General features: G+C 54.6%; 1 protein-coding gene across 6 annotated transcripts in view; it reads right to left on the reverse strand.

The window, feature by feature from the left end:
* Nucleotides 1-787: 787 nt before the first annotated feature.
* Nucleotides 788-14,543, reverse strand: part of ABLIM2 (actin binding LIM protein family member 2) — a 36,488-nt gene continuing 22,732 nt past the window's right edge. Inside the window, exons 12-18 of one of the 6 annotated variants that reach the window (XM_087963713.1) lie at nt 11,065-11,166; nt 9,846-9,899; nt 7,621-7,673; nt 6,152-6,296; nt 4,093-4,100; nt 3,837-3,917; nt 788-1,403 (exon numbers count right to left, since the gene is read on the reverse strand). In XM_087963713.1, the coding sequence (XP_087819839.1) occupies nt 1,290-1,403; nt 3,837-3,917; nt 4,093-4,100; nt 6,152-6,296; nt 7,621-7,673; nt 9,846-9,899; nt 11,065-11,166 (557 nt within the window). In that variant the 3' untranslated portion in view covers nt 788-1,289. Of the gene's footprint in view, nt 1,404-3,836; nt 4,101-4,829; nt 4,879-5,543; nt 5,613-6,151; nt 6,297-7,620; nt 7,674-9,845; nt 9,900-11,064; nt 11,167-14,543 lie in introns of those variants that run through there. The other 5 variants (XM_087963708.1, XM_087963709.1, XM_087963710.1 and 2 more) reach the window with 5 other exon arrangements.

Here is a 14,543-nt window from a genome sequence, read left to right on the forward strand (position 1 = left end):
TTACCTCTTGATTACTGGGGCAAATAACTCAAGGTGGCAAACGCAGCCAATGCTCCTCCCTCCCTCTTGCGATGCTCCCCACAACCGCAGCCCTGTGAGGTGGGTTGGGCTGAGGGGGGGGGGGAGGGTGGCCCAAGGTCGCCCAGCTGGAAGGACCCTGGAAATGAGGAATGCCCTCACCCTCGACCCGCCACCCCCGACCCTGCCAGGCACAAGTTCCCCCTGCGGGGAGACGGAGGCTCTGAAGCAGCCGTCCGGCGAGGCTCCCGGGTGGGTGGGTGGAGGGAATCTTGGGACTGAGTGGGGGGCTCCTTTTGCTGCCCAGAGCCACCAGAAGGCGAGGGGAAGGCGGCCCCGGAGAGCGGTCAATGAAGAAACAAGGCATCGTTTAATGACGATGCCAACAGGTGCATCGGAAGGTTACACGTTTTAGGTAGGTGGGTGTGAAATGGTGGAGGAAAATAGGACACAGCCAGGATTGCACAGTCGCGAGGTGGCTTTTTCCACAGTAGAATGCACTATTTTTTTGTAAATACAGAATTTCTAAATAATCCCTAGAATTGAAATTGAGGAGAATCTCGTTCCACAAATGTAAACATTTCACATGTTTTAAATAAAGTTCCATCAGCTAAGATGAATTGTACTTTGCCAAACTGGACACGCTTAGGTTACGCTCTAGTTGTAATAAAAAATAAAAAGGTTTTATAACTATTTTTCATCCTTCAGGACTTGGCGTCTGAATTGCCAGTTGGCATGTGAGAAAATTAGATCTCAACACGTTACAGGGTAGGTTTGCTCTCATTTTATTTCTAAAAAGGTGCCATACACAACCATTGCCCATGTGAGCTTCTGACATGCTTTTCTTTGACCTTTTTCAAACTGGCTTTCTTTTATTTTGCTCCTGGGGGAAGTCCCCCCCCCTCCCCTTTCGTCCACTCTGACTTTGTATTCAAGGCCAAAAATGTAGAGGCCAAACAGTAGCTGAGCATTTGGCTTTGGTTGGAATGACTGCGGTTCCTTTCCTATCTGAGGTTTCCGGGCCTGGTTCTGCCTTTGCGACAAGCAATGGATAAAGCGAGGAAGTGGAAGCGAGACGGGTCACACCCTTTCATGACCTGGCGGGGGTGGGGGTGGGGTGAGAGGGCCCCAGACCTCCCGTGGGGTCTATTCTTCTGCCCAAATACAGTGAAGCGACAGGAGGTCAAGCGGCAGGTGGACACAGGTGGTAGGAGGAAGAAAGGACGGAGCTGGCTGACTGTCAAGCACGTTGCCTCTTCGTTTTGGGAAGGCTAGAAAAGCAAAGACTTTTTCTTCAGCTCGTTGCGTTTCCAAAGTGCAAGCCGTTCAAACTGCTCCATGCTCATTTTGAAGACCTCCTGGAACTCCTCGGGGGACAGGTGGTGCTGGAAGAGAGGGAACATGGCACATGGCGAGGGCGTCAGAGAGAGGCGGAACCCCACCCTGAGCAGCAGACCAGGAACCAAGAGGGGCAGAAGTTGTGGATCAATCCACTTTTCTTTACAGAGCAACAATGGCACATCCGGTTAAGGAGGCTTTCTTAGGCGGGGGGAGGGCACTGGGAAGGTTCCCCCCACCCCAAGAGCTCTGGAGGAAACGGTGGATAGAAGTGGGCCACTCTGGGGTAGGTGGAAGGGAGGGAGGGAGGGAGGGAGGGAGGGAAAGTTCTTGGCTCACAAACAGGAGGACTGATCTGAATCTGCCTCTGGGAAGCATCCATATGAAAGCGCGCGCGCGCGCACACACACACACACACACACACACACACTTACTTTAGTCCATCCCCTCACTGGCTGTAATGCAATTTCCCCCATTTCCTCCTGGCTTCCCGCCCTCCCAGTTGATCTGCAGGAGCATCACACCCTCAAAGGACATTTTTCCAAGTCAAGTGAAGAGCATTCCCTGGAGAGATTGTCACCTAACGCGCAAGGACCCCTCGCTCTATTTTAACTAGAATGGTAGAATTAAGAGAAAAACACAAACTGGAGCAAACCACCCGTGAAGGTTTCTGCCTAGCAAACTCACAATGTTGAAACCTGAAAAGGGGAGGGGAGACTTTTTCATCCCACGGGGGCTCTCTCGGTTGGGTCTAATTTAGGTACGTTCGTCAACACAGTGTCACACGGTTCTAGTAACAACTTCAAGGTGGGGGTGCGTTCTTGAATTATGTACTGGAATTATGTACACTCATGGGTTCCCCCAATCTCATCCTCCATCCTCTGGAAGGCTCAAGCCAGGAGCCGAACCAATTCACGCCTTCAGCAACAGGGGAGCTGTAGCAGCTGCCTGGCACTGGGTGCTGTGAGGGAAGAAGCTTCTGGAAGTGCTCTGCCCCTCACCTCCCTCCTCCTCCTCCTCCTCCTCCTCCGCTCTCAGGGCAGAGGGGAGCAGGAGATGCCCCACCATGCCCGGCCCCCTGCATGGAGCGCACAGGACTGAGCCCACCATGCCCAGGGCACTAGAAACTGGGGACGGGACACCACTGCAAGCAGTGGATTTACAGAGCAGCTAAAAAGAAGGGCCCGCCTTCTCGTGATGGAGCAGAAAGTCCGATCAACAGTATTTTCTGTGGTCAAAGTTTAGTGCTTTCAAAAGTTACACCGAATGCTTATTAAGTGGACTATGGTTTTGTTGCTTTCTTTTTCTATTTCTCTTTTTTCATTTTGCAACAAATAAATTAAAAAATAGGCATGGCTAAGTCCCTTATAGAATTTAATATCACTACAGTCCATACATCTTTTTTTGGTTAAGCTTGCAGATAAATCTCATTCATCTGTTGCAAGTTGAGCGCTTCATTCTGCTTTCTTAGTCTACTTGTGTGTGTGTGTGAGAGAGAGAGAGAGAGAGAGAGAGAAAGAAAGAAGGGAGGGAGGGAGGGAGAGAGACATTTATAAAATATGGAGTTTGAGGTTCATTGGAATTTTAATCATTTAGTCAGTTTTCACAGTTCCTCAAATTAACGAATTGTTGACAGGCAATAGTGAACCTCAACAGGTGCAGAGCTCAAGGCTATTAGCATCCGTAACTGCGCAGCATATGAAATTACACCATTATTAACATTTACAAGCATAGAGTCTTGAAGTCCTAGTAAAAAAGTTCTCCAGCTGTAATTTCTTTTTTAGCAAGTTTAAAATGACTAAACAGGAGAGGCCATCAAAATGTGTGGTTATCCTTTTTCCAGGATTTTAGATCACATGCAGGCTCTCAAATCACGCAAAAGACTCTTTTCTAATCTGGCCCTCCACAGTTGTTCCAGTGTGGAAAAAAACCAAAACGAAACCTATCAATCTAAAACCAATCTTGGAGCTTCTGTGAGGGGGGCTCCTTCATAGTTGCAATTAATTGCCAGTGTGCTGTCCCAGCCAGTCTATGGGAATTGGATAGTTAGTTAGGAATTATGAGCTGTGCCCTTAAGGGAATGCATCATGGTAAATGTAGTTAAAGGTATCCTGGGAAATGTAGTTCATGTCACGTGGCCACATCTCTAATACCAATTGGTCACTAAATTGACCCTCGAGGGGTTGGGGGAGGTTTCCCTCCATTCTTGCCTGGACTCATGAATTGATAGCAGCTTTTTCTACTGCTACGAGATGGGTTAGGAGATAACCATCTTTTACCTGCAAGGCTGATTGGACAAAGGATTGGTCATTATAGAAGAACTTCGTCACAAATGTGAGTTATGAAGATACCTGATGTACCAATAAATGTACTTTGTTACGGATGTTTTGTGGAATTGATCTATCTGCATCTGCACAGCTACAAATCCACCTCTGTGCATGAGACCGGAAAGCCAGAGTAGCTGCATCATCTTTCCTTACCTCCAGTCTGGTTCTGTCCACATCCTTTGGTAGCTTTACTCGAATTCTGTTGGTGACAATGAGGGCTTCGTACGGATAGACCTGAGAGAAAAGGGGAAAGACCGATGCCTGGGAAAACGGGGCCCCTGCAGCCCTTTTGAGAGAGGGGGCCATACTTGCTCAGTTTTTACACAGGGTAAAGGAGGAAGGCGACACACTTTTGCATGAGAAGCCTGGATTTCATCATGCCTGGATGTCCTGAAATAGCTTCCCTTACCTTGTATTCTGCAAAAGAGAAAGAAAGAAAACAAGTCAGGCAGATTCCATTAGGAGAGGTTTTCCTCTGGGGGGGAGGAGCATGGGCGGCTTCCCGGCTTTACCGCCATTGCACAGAGGGAGCCCACGGGAAGTGGCACTTCGGGGGCATCAAAAAGGGGGAAAGGGGGGGTGTCTCTCCTTGTTTGTCTGGGGGCAGGACAGCTGCCGCAGCCCCCTGGAGGGACAGAGCAAGGGCTGGTCCTGCACTGGGCAGGGAGGCCAAGGACCCCCACAGCGGGCAGGCTGGGCAGGTGCACAAGGACCTCCGGGGACGGGCCAGATTAGCCAGGCCAAGGGACACCAGCTGCCTTCTGGTCCCAAGGTGCCCAGGGCTAAGAAACTTTGGCGGGGAAGGCTGGACACTACGAGAGGGCAGGCGGGCGAGACGGGGAAAGGGGCCCCAGGGTGGCACCGCAGCACAGGCGCCAGGGAGGTGGAAGGGGGGAGAGCATCTTTCAGAGCCAGAGGGACGGGGGTGGGTGGGAGAGGGGCAGCCCGTTTGGCCAGAGAGGGGGCTAGTCCGGAGCCAGAGGCCAGCCTGGACTGACCCACAAAGCAGGGCCGTTCGGATCGAGCCCCCGAGCCTGTTCTGAAGGTGGCTGGGGGAGCCTCATTGGTGGGTTGGGGTAGAGATTCGGTTAGGAGAAGCCCCATTTCCCACCCACCCCGCTTCCCTGGGGGGGGGCTGGGCAGTACCTCTCTTTCCCCAAGCAGCCTCCTGGTCATCCGGGGGGGCCCCTGCAGCCTAGGAGAGGAAGAAAGGCTGGGTGTGAGGTGGGGGGGGTTGCGTGGGAGTCAATTCCTAGGCAAGTTCACACGCCCAGCGGGCATCCCAGGGCAAGCACCTGTCGAGCACCTTTGGAGGCGGTTAGGGACCCAGCCCCTTTAGGGACTGGCATGGGGGCTGGTCCTCGGCTAACTAACGGTAGAATTCGCTCCACGACAGACACAGGGAGTGCTGGGATACAGAAGTCTTCTTTTCCCTCAAAAAAATCAGTCCGGCTGCCTTTTTAAAACTGAGAACCCCTTTGGATTCACTCTGGCCCCACATGGGGGCGTAACTCAGGGACTATCCGCAAGTGAAACTCTGCTTAGCTCTTACTTCAAGGGGGGCTCGTACAATAAAATCCTTTGTGATGGTGAATGAAATCAAGGACAATCCGAACGCTGCCACCTGGGGAGGGGCCTTCTGGAGGGCAAGCTTCTTCTGGGAGATCCCGCACCCAACTCCCAACTGGGAGATGGGCAGGGGTGCAAAGCAAAGCGGTGCTTGCAAAACCTCCTCATGCTGCTGAAAACTTTGGGGGAGGGAGAGAATGCGGGGGGAGAAGAGCCAGAGGATGGGCCGTGCGAGAAAAGGGCTGCGGGGACTCGGTCGGTGGTGCATCCCGAAGTGGCCCAGCCTTTCACGTCTACCTACGTGCTGCAGCCCTTGCTTTCCGTAGTCGGGGAGAGAGGCCGACTTGGAGTACGGGAATCCTGCAAAGACACGGAAGGGGAGAGAGTGTCTCATGAAGGCAGCTGCTTCCTGCAGCAGAGGAGCTCGCGCTCGGCTAGGGAAGCGGCAGGAAACAAAGAGGCCTTAGAGCAAAGGGCCTCCAGGGAGGCCGACTCTCCCACCTGCACAAGCTACCCTGTTGTTATGCCACAGTTTGGGTTTGGGTCATTGTTGCTTTGTGGCGAAAGCGTCCAGCTGCCAATCCAGCAACAAGGAGAGCTGGGAAGAGGGGCGGCCCAGGTGATGGGGGCTGAGCCACGCAGCTACCTGATGTCCCACTTTCTGGCCGCTCTGCTTAGCAGCGGAAATGCCGACTGCAGTTGTGGCTGTGAGTCAAGGACGACTAAAGGCCAAGGGGGCGGGAAGCCCTTTCCGGCGCGCAAGGGCCGCTCCCTGTAGCCCCACAGGCCGGGCCGGGTGAGCGAGCAAGAGCTCTTCTGGTCTCCTGGCCAGGACCTCCCAGAAGGGCAGGCAGCTTCCAACCCCACGGCAGGCCTGGCAGCAGCAGCTGGGGACTTACGTAGGTAGGCGCAGTTGGTGTTGCCTTGCAGCCGCTGGAGTTGCCGGTCTGTCCCAGGACTCTGAGGCAGCGACTGAGTGTCCAGATCAGGAGAGTCTGTCCGAAAGTCCCCATCCCCCTTCAGAGTCAGCCAGCTGGACTTTAACTAGGAGAAACAACCGCCAGCACTCAACGCCTCGCGCTTCCTCAGAGGCCCACAGGGATTGGGCGGCTCTTTAGGTGAACCAGGGAAGCTGCGTTTCTCCTCCCCTTTTCCAGCGGTTTCTACCAAGGGGGACATCAGTTCCCCTTTGATCAGAAGGGAGAGGGGGGGCGGCTGCCCTCAATTTCAGATGCCCCCCCCCACCGCTGGCCAGGCCGGCCTCATTCGTTGAGGGAGTTTGCAGAGAAAAAAGCGCCCTTCCCCCTTGGGGCTGATGGGGGGCAGCAGGGATGGCACCAGGGGGCTAAGCGAAGGGACCCCCCCCCCAGGAACCCACAAGAGGGCGGAGGACACGTTACCCCTTCCTCATCGCCCCCAGGACATTGGGACATGGACTGCATCCTTTGCATGAGGCTATCACGGACAGGTGTGTCCCCACTTGGGGGTTGCAAAGGAGGCCCGTGGTGGAGCCGGAGCCCTGCCAAGGGGGTCATCCTGCCAGAGGGGGGGCAGGGCCCAGCGGGAGAGGGGTGAAGGGCTGGGCTGAGCCCTGGAGGAGAAAGATTAAGGGCCCATCTGAGGCTCCACGGACAGAGGCCTCGCACTAAAGGGTCTGCTTTGGCTTCGGCTCCATGATGCCCCTCGGCTGACTGGGTGGGCTGGATGTCATCGCAGGACTTCCGGGCTGGTGGTGGGAAGCGTCCCCTGGCTGGTTTCCAGCCTCGGGCTCCATAAAGGGGCCTGCAGCCCTCCAGCTGGGAACTGCCCACTGGACAGCTCAGCCCTCACCTGCCTGGAACAGATCGGCTAGCTAAAGGGGTCCGGGAGAGCCAGTTTGGTGTGGTGGGTCAAGGCCTGAAGCCTCGGGGGAGCGGAGGGACAGACAGACTCCAAGCCAGCCTCACCCTCTTGGCCCCAGGCAAACCGTGGCTGAAACTTTGGAGGAGAAAATTGCAGGAAAAAGTTGCTAAGAACAGACACTGACTTGAAGGCATGAAAGGCAACAACCCACCTGCGTCGCGTCTGGGCCTAATTCATGATCAGACTGATAATTAGGAGGACCAAACTCTAATCGCTTTGGAGACTGAACAGACGCACCGTCCCATCGGATTCCAGGCATCCCCATCTGTCTCACTCGGCCTGTGGTGCCTTGGCCCAAAGGGCCTTTCTTCAGGAAGGGCTGCTTGGAAAGCGGGCTCCCCTTTAGGCGAGCTTTGAACACAACCACAGTCAAGTACAAGCTCCGTTGCTTTCACGCAGCACCAGACTGCAAAACAGGGCTGTCTTTTGCCACTGGGGAGCCTCCCGGGAGGTCACCGGAATTTACCTTCCTGCTGTCTTGGTCAGAACTCCCGTCGTCGCCATCTGGTTTCCTTGAGGCTGGACAATAAGAAAAGGGCCCCAGGTAAAAACAAAAGCTGTGGTTTTAAATCTCTCCCTGCCCCCAAATGCAGAAGGGGGCAAAGGGATTCAGGAAGGGGTGAGTAGGTGGGGGGTCACTGCCGAAACCACCGGTTGGGTCCCCTGCGGGTGGGAGGCAATGGCCTGCGAGTTGAGATGGCCCGAAGGAGCAATGCAGGGAGGGAGGGAGGCGTCTCTACTCTCGGCAGCTCCGGGGCTCCTCGTCCTACTCCCAGCCCCAACCTCCCTCTCCCCTGCATGGAGCAGGTGGAGGGGAGAGAGAGCCAGAAGGGCCGCCCCCTCGGCCCCCAGCTCTCCAGCCAGAGGAGCCCTGGCACAGGCAGCGGCCGACGCGCTCTCCCTCCGCATGAGTCAGGCTCGCCTTGGGGCAGCCGTGCTCCCATGGAGGGCCACCCCGGAGCTCAACTCTGCCGCCTGGTTCCATCGCTCAGCCTCCCTCCGCAGTGCCTGCCATGGGGACCCCACCGGCTCTTGCAAAGCAGGGCTGTTTAGGTGGGATCGTGAGGGTTGGGAGGGCTGGAGCCTTGGGGCATAAAACCTGGACTCCAAGGCTCTGAATGCACGGGGGGCAGCAAGGCGGGGCTGGACCTCCAGCCACGCGATGCTCTGGGAGAGAGAGAGAGAGCCCCTCCGTGTGCCTGTGGGGATGGGTGGTATTTGGCCCTGGAGGAGGGAGGGCGGTGGAGTCCCATGAAGCTGGCAGGGTCACTTTCTAAGCACTACAAAGCAGCCGTGGCTTATTGGTTCTCTAGGCCGAACAGAGCAAAAACCATAAGTGTCCATCTCTCAAATGAGGAGGGCCAATTCCAGCTTGACAGGCACCATCTGACCTAGCAGCTCAGAGCTAGTTTGACCCAGAAACTGAAATGGGGGGGGGGGGGAGGATCACAAGCCAGCAAGGTCATCCGGGAGCCACCAGGCAGCAGCAGCAGCAGCAGAGCCTTTCGATTCTCGGCAGACAAAACATTCTTGGTGTTGCCCTGTCGAGCATGCAATCCAATGGCGCTTCCCCCCTCCCTTTAAAACACTTGAGGGGCCGCCCAGCCAAAGCCAAAGGCCTTTGATGAGACGTTCTCTGGCCTATACAAGCAACCCTCTGCACAAGGACACTCAGGCATTCTCCGAAGGCTGCGGAGCAACTACAAACTCTTTGAAGAAGCCAGCTCTACATGCATCGCCACGTCTTCCGAACGCAGAAGACCTCTTGATGCCCTCCCGGGGTCCCTTGAAAAGAGGAAGCAGCAGCCAGCATGGCAACTGCTTCCCTTGCAAGGGGTCCTGGGTGGGATCCAGGGTGCCTGCGGGGTCTGGTTAAGAAACAAGGGGAGCGGCCTCTTCCCCCTTTGGGCCCACTAGGAGGCCCAGCGCCTGGTCCCAGCCGAGGCGCCAGTTCCGGCTGCCTCAATGACTCACCTAAGCCCCTCCCAGAAGGGAACGGAAGAGAAAACTCATTCTGCACCAAGGACGCTCTTCTTGCCCCCCAAATCTCAGAGCCCTGCAAGAGCCTCTGCCGGTGTCTCCCCCTGCCCCCTGAAGAGGAGAAGCCCCCAAGGCCTCCTCCAGGCTGCAGAGGGCAGCTCCCCACGGGCTCCCTGGCCCTCCCTCTTGAGGGGGAAGGATAAGCGGGCGCATCCACGGTGCCAGCCACTGCTGGGAGGCCGCCTTCACAGGGGAGGTCTTCCCTCACGAAGGGAGGGCAGCCTGTTCGCGGGGCAGGAGAGCTGGGCTGCAGCTGGGCCTCCAAGCTGCAGCCCTGCCAGGCAGCGGGCTGCGAGAGCGGGAGGCTCCCAGGCGGTCCTAAAGGGCACTTGAGGGCCAGGCCGCCTGGGGAGCCTTCTCGGGGTGGTGGTGGTCCAGGAAGGGAGGCTGCAGCCAAGCCCCCGCATCCCCAGGCAGCTCTCCAGGGGGCCCAGATGAGACGGGGTGCCTGGATCAAGGGGCCCTGTGTAATCTGGAGACCCTTCCTAGGAAGCAGGCCGGAGGGCCACCGTGTGTGTGTGTGTGTGTGTGTGTGTGTGTGTGTGTAGACCAAGTGCCCCCATGGCATCCCAGAACTGACCCCAGGAGCAGAAAGCAGCAACCCCCATGCCCTGGGGGCGGGGAAGGGGAGGGGCGCAAAGCAGACTGTACCATGCTGTCGGTAGATGGGGGGTTTCCTATAGATGTTATCTTTTACTCCAGTTTCTGAGGAAAAGAAAAGGAAAAAAGGGGGGGAGAAAGAAACAAGCAATGGAAACAGGATTTCTCTGTTTTGGAGCCCTCCGCCCGTTTCCCAAAAGTCTCAAGCAAGGTCATTAAATTGGACTCCGCATTTTACTGGGGGACAATGGTGCTTTCCCCCCAAGGGAAGCACCAACGTCCTTGTGAGCCCCGTGGCCCTTCATTCGGGGAGCAAAATATTGGGATCCAAGCCAACGTGAAGCTCACAACTCTTCACACGTATTCCTATTAAAGCACGGATTTCTCAGATTAATCGGCATGTCTTTTATCACGAAGGACAATTTTTCAAACTAGACTCCAGAAGTTTCCCTCATTCCTAGAAGGATTACATTCAAATTGTCTGAGCTGAAATTGGTGATGTGTACTCAAATTTTGTCTGTTTCTTTCTTCAAAAATAGTCAGGTTACCAAAATCTCTGTTATGAGTCAAACCAAAACAGACGAGAGGACAAATCTCTGATGACTTCCCTGCAACCCCTAGGCCTTCCTTCCTTCCTTCCTTCCTTCCTTCCTTCTCTTCTTCCCTTCCTTCCTTCTCTTCCCTTCCTTCCTTCTTTCCATCTCTTCTTTCCTTCCTTCTCTTTCTTTCCTTCCCTGCAACCCCTAGGCCTACCTTCCTCTTCTTCCCTTCCTTCCTTCTCTTTCCTTCCTTCTCTTCTTCCCTTCCTTCCTTCTCTTCTTTCCTTCCTTCTCTTCTTTCCTTCCTTCTCTTCTTTCCTTCCTTCTCTTCTTCCCTTCCTTCCTTCTCTTTCCTTCCTTCTCTTCTTCCCTTTCTTCCTTCCTTCTCTTCTTCCCTCCCTTCCTTCTCTTCTTCCCTTCCTTCCTTCCCTGCAACCCCTAGGCCTACCTTCCTTCCTTCCTTCTCTTCTTTCCTTCCTTCTCTTCTCCTCTCCTTCCCTTTCTTCCTTCCTTCCTTCTCTTCTTCCCTTCCTTCCTTCTCTTCTTCCCTTCCTTCCTTTTCTTCCCTTCCTTCTCTTCTTCCCTTCCTTCTCTTCTTTCCTTCCTCTTCTTCCCTTCCTCCCTTCCTATCTTAGTCCTGCCAATGTCCATCTTTTGCTCATTCTGCCTCACAGGACTGGAGAGCCCCCGATGGCCCCGAGGGAAGGTGGGAACGGCGTCATGGGTCCTACCTGGAATATGAAAATGTTTGGGTGCCTGCTGATAGAGGGAGGATGCAGACTTGCTGTCTGAGCAGAGAGAGATGCTTGGGGTGCTCCGGCCACTTTCACTGCCTCCAAAGGGGAAGAGCACAAAAATGGAAAAGAAAAGAAAAAGCATATAAAGCAAAAAATGGCAAGCAAAATAGGTAAAATTCCATGGAAGGAAGCTTCTTTTGGATAACTGGCGAATCCACCCCACCTTTAACACAGTCCAGGACTCCCGTCCTGCAGGCATTGCGGCTGGAGGTTTGAGTCAGTCTCAGAATTGTATCTCCAGCTCGTGAAGATGCTGGATGATCTAATCATGGACTCAGAGGGCCGCAGCCGAAACAGCTTCCCCAGAAGGTGCTCTTTCTACTGGTTTATCTCGGACGCCTGAAAGGGGCCCATCGCTCTGGGGCACGAGGAGGGCCAAATCATCCGATCGGGATCATCGGTTTTACCAGGAAAAATCTGGAGCTGAAGCCCCCTGGCATTTGCCCACCCTGGAGAACGGCCAAAGGTCTCCCTCCACCTCTCCCAAGGCCCCTGAGCCACCCTGAGCCTCCGGCTGCTCGGCCGGCCTCTCGGGCACCCCGGCCCACCGCTCACTCACACAACCCAATGCCACCCCTCCAACGGGACAAGCGCCAGCCTGCGCTTCATCCCCTGGCTCTTGCCAGATGTGGGGGAGGGGGGGCAAGGGGGCCCCAGGGCCTGCCAAGGCCTCTCCTGCTGGCTGCAGAATACAAACTGGGAGGAGGCGGGGCAAAAAAAGGCACCCAGCGCAGCAGCATCTAAGTTGCTTTTCTGTGTGCGAAAGAACTTGTGACGCTGGAGAAGAAGGGAAGAGACCGGCAGCGGATTGTCCGTCTGTGCTTGCCCTCTGCAATTCCATGGCTGCCAAAGCCTCAGGAACGCCCCCCACCCCCCGGGAACCAGCCGCCTGTGCATGCATGGGGGGTGGGCGAGGGAATGTAATGCTTGGAGGGACCTTCAGTAAAGTTTTCACTCTCTGGCCAGTCCCTGTTTCGCTCGCTCCCTTCCGAGGCCTGGGAAACGCTTCTGGCCTGGTCCAAAAGATGCCTGGTGGGGGGGAGGGGCATGTATCTCTGCCTGTGGGCACCCCCGCCACCCTGTTGCCAGGTCCACGGGCACCTGAGTGGCAAGAAGGAGCCCTGAAGGAGGCACAAACGCGGGTTGCCCGGTGGGAGAAGGGCGCTTGGGTGCGCCTCGGAGAGAACGGGCCACGGGGCAGCGATCCTCTTGGCAGGAGGAGAAGGTCCCTGGCTGACCCGGTGCAGGGATCACAGGAACAGCCACCCCATACAGGCACATGCAGGCACACACACAGCAGGAAGCGCACACCGGGAGACGTCTCTACAGGCAGCACGTCACGGGGGACGGGGGAGGCATTCCTGAGCCTTCCCTTGGAAGAAAGGGAAGGAATGATGCCTGCGTGCAGAGGGAAGACTTGGGTAGTTGGGCAGGGAGATGCAGCTACTGGTACCAGGAGTCCCGGTACCAGTTGGGGGCAATAGAAACTTCAGTGAAAACAAGCTCACTCACTCACTCGCTAGAAAGTTCTCACAGCAAGAACATCTTTGAAAGCCCCGTGACAAACGCAAACACGGTTTGCATGGGATCTGAAACTCCCCAGCATCCCAGCCAGATGGTGGCACCAGCCAGATTCTGCTAGCAGGCAGCGCCCCAGAGGGAGCCCCTCTGCTCTAAGCCCCCTTCCTTTCAGGAGGACGTGTGCCCCAGAGACAAGGGGGTGCTCTGCGTCCTGCCCCCTTGGATTTCCTGAGCTGGAACCTCCTCCCGTCCAGGGCAGGACTCCCCATGATCAGTGAGGGGCTTCATAATTTATCTTAAATTATTCGGCGATGCCTTGGTTCAAATCACAGAGAGCAATGCTTACTTGAACAAGCCGCAGGGGCATAGTTCATTGTGAGGGTCTGCACCCCAAAAGGCATTTGGAAATCGGCCTATGGGTCTCATGGGCACACAGCACCTCTGGGATGACCCAAAGGGGCGTGGCACAAAGGCAACACAGTCACATTAAGTAAGAAGAGTCCCTTTAATACTCCAACTTTGCCCCCAATGTCCAGTTAGTTACCTTCGGCTGGAGAAAAAAAAACTCTCCCAGCAATTAACTGGACAGGGCAGGATAAGGAATTGCAGACTTGAAAGGCCAACAAAACACACACAGCTGGGAAGACACCAAGAACCCAGATAAGCCTCCACAAAACAAGATAATACACAATTTGTTTCAAACAAGTTGCTGTGCGCAAACTCCCTTTTTAAACACTGTACTCCCAGCTGCGGTTAATGAAGGGTGTTAGGAATGTAAGTGACCTAACAGCTATTTGGGTTGGAAATATATAAACTAGGATAGATATTTTAATAATTTTAAGGGAATGCTAAAATTGTAATTAGCTGTGGTTTCTCAAATGGCCATAAGATGAAGCCAGAAACCTGGGTTGTTTAGTCTCTGAAGAGAGTGTGAGCCAGTCTCTGTTTCCCTCTGTTGGAGAGTTTTGCCGTTCCTCCTATTTGACTGCTATTCTTGGATTTGATGTAAGTCTGATACTGACCTGTTTTTGATACTGGACTTTGTTATTGGATTATCCCTGGACTGAAAACTGACTGATTTTACCTGTGAATGACTTTGGACTGCTTATTTTGAACTTTGCCTAAAACGTTTATTGAAAGTAAAAATCTACATTTACCGTACAGTGTATCTGTGTGCTGTGTGGGGATTATTCAACATTTCTCTCACTACGTCTCCCTGTATGCGCTCATTCTCCTAACGGGGAATAACCTCAACAAAGGGAATCAGGGCCCTTTCCTCCCCCGTAAGCCATGCAACCCACGGTGCTCCCTTCTCCATTCCTCCCTGCGTGCCCTAGGATGAAGAGGGAGTGGGAGTGGGCCTGGGTCTTCCTCTGAAGGCCCTTTCCCAGTTTCTTCCACAGCCAACGGAGCCACACTCCCACTCTCTGTCAACTGCTCCGCCTCCCCTTCGGAATCAGATTCTAACAGAGGCACGACACCTCTTGCCTAATCAATAAAACAGCCATGTTTTTTCCCTGCACTTTCATGAGCCTGAAAAAAAGATGTGGCTGCTTTAAGGAGGAATCTCCTTAAACTAAAGCAAGTCTTATAGCACCCAGAAGCCTGAAAAGAGGGCCTGCTTTAACGAGGAGCAGCTGCTGCCCACCCCAGGCAGCCGGCCACAGAAATGCCCCATTAGCCATAAGCCAAGTCTTCTCACCACAGTCCCTGTGGTGGTACATCACCCTCACCAACAAAACAAACATCCAAATGCATGGAAGTCCCACCCCATGGATAAAGTCATACATTATTCAGCAAACGAAAGGAAAAACCTGGGGGTAAAAACCTGAGAAGGAGAGGGTCAGGGTGCAACGGGCACAGCAGGGCCCTCTTAATAGGTATATCAGGCC

Source organism: Notechis scutatus, chromosome 4 (genome assembly GCF_049901735.1).
Source record: "Notechis scutatus isolate UNSWTSFEM ecotype Mainland chromosome 4, rNotScu1.2, whole genome shotgun sequence".
Lineage (NCBI taxonomy): Eukaryota > Metazoa > Chordata > Lepidosauria > Squamata > Elapidae > Notechis > Notechis scutatus.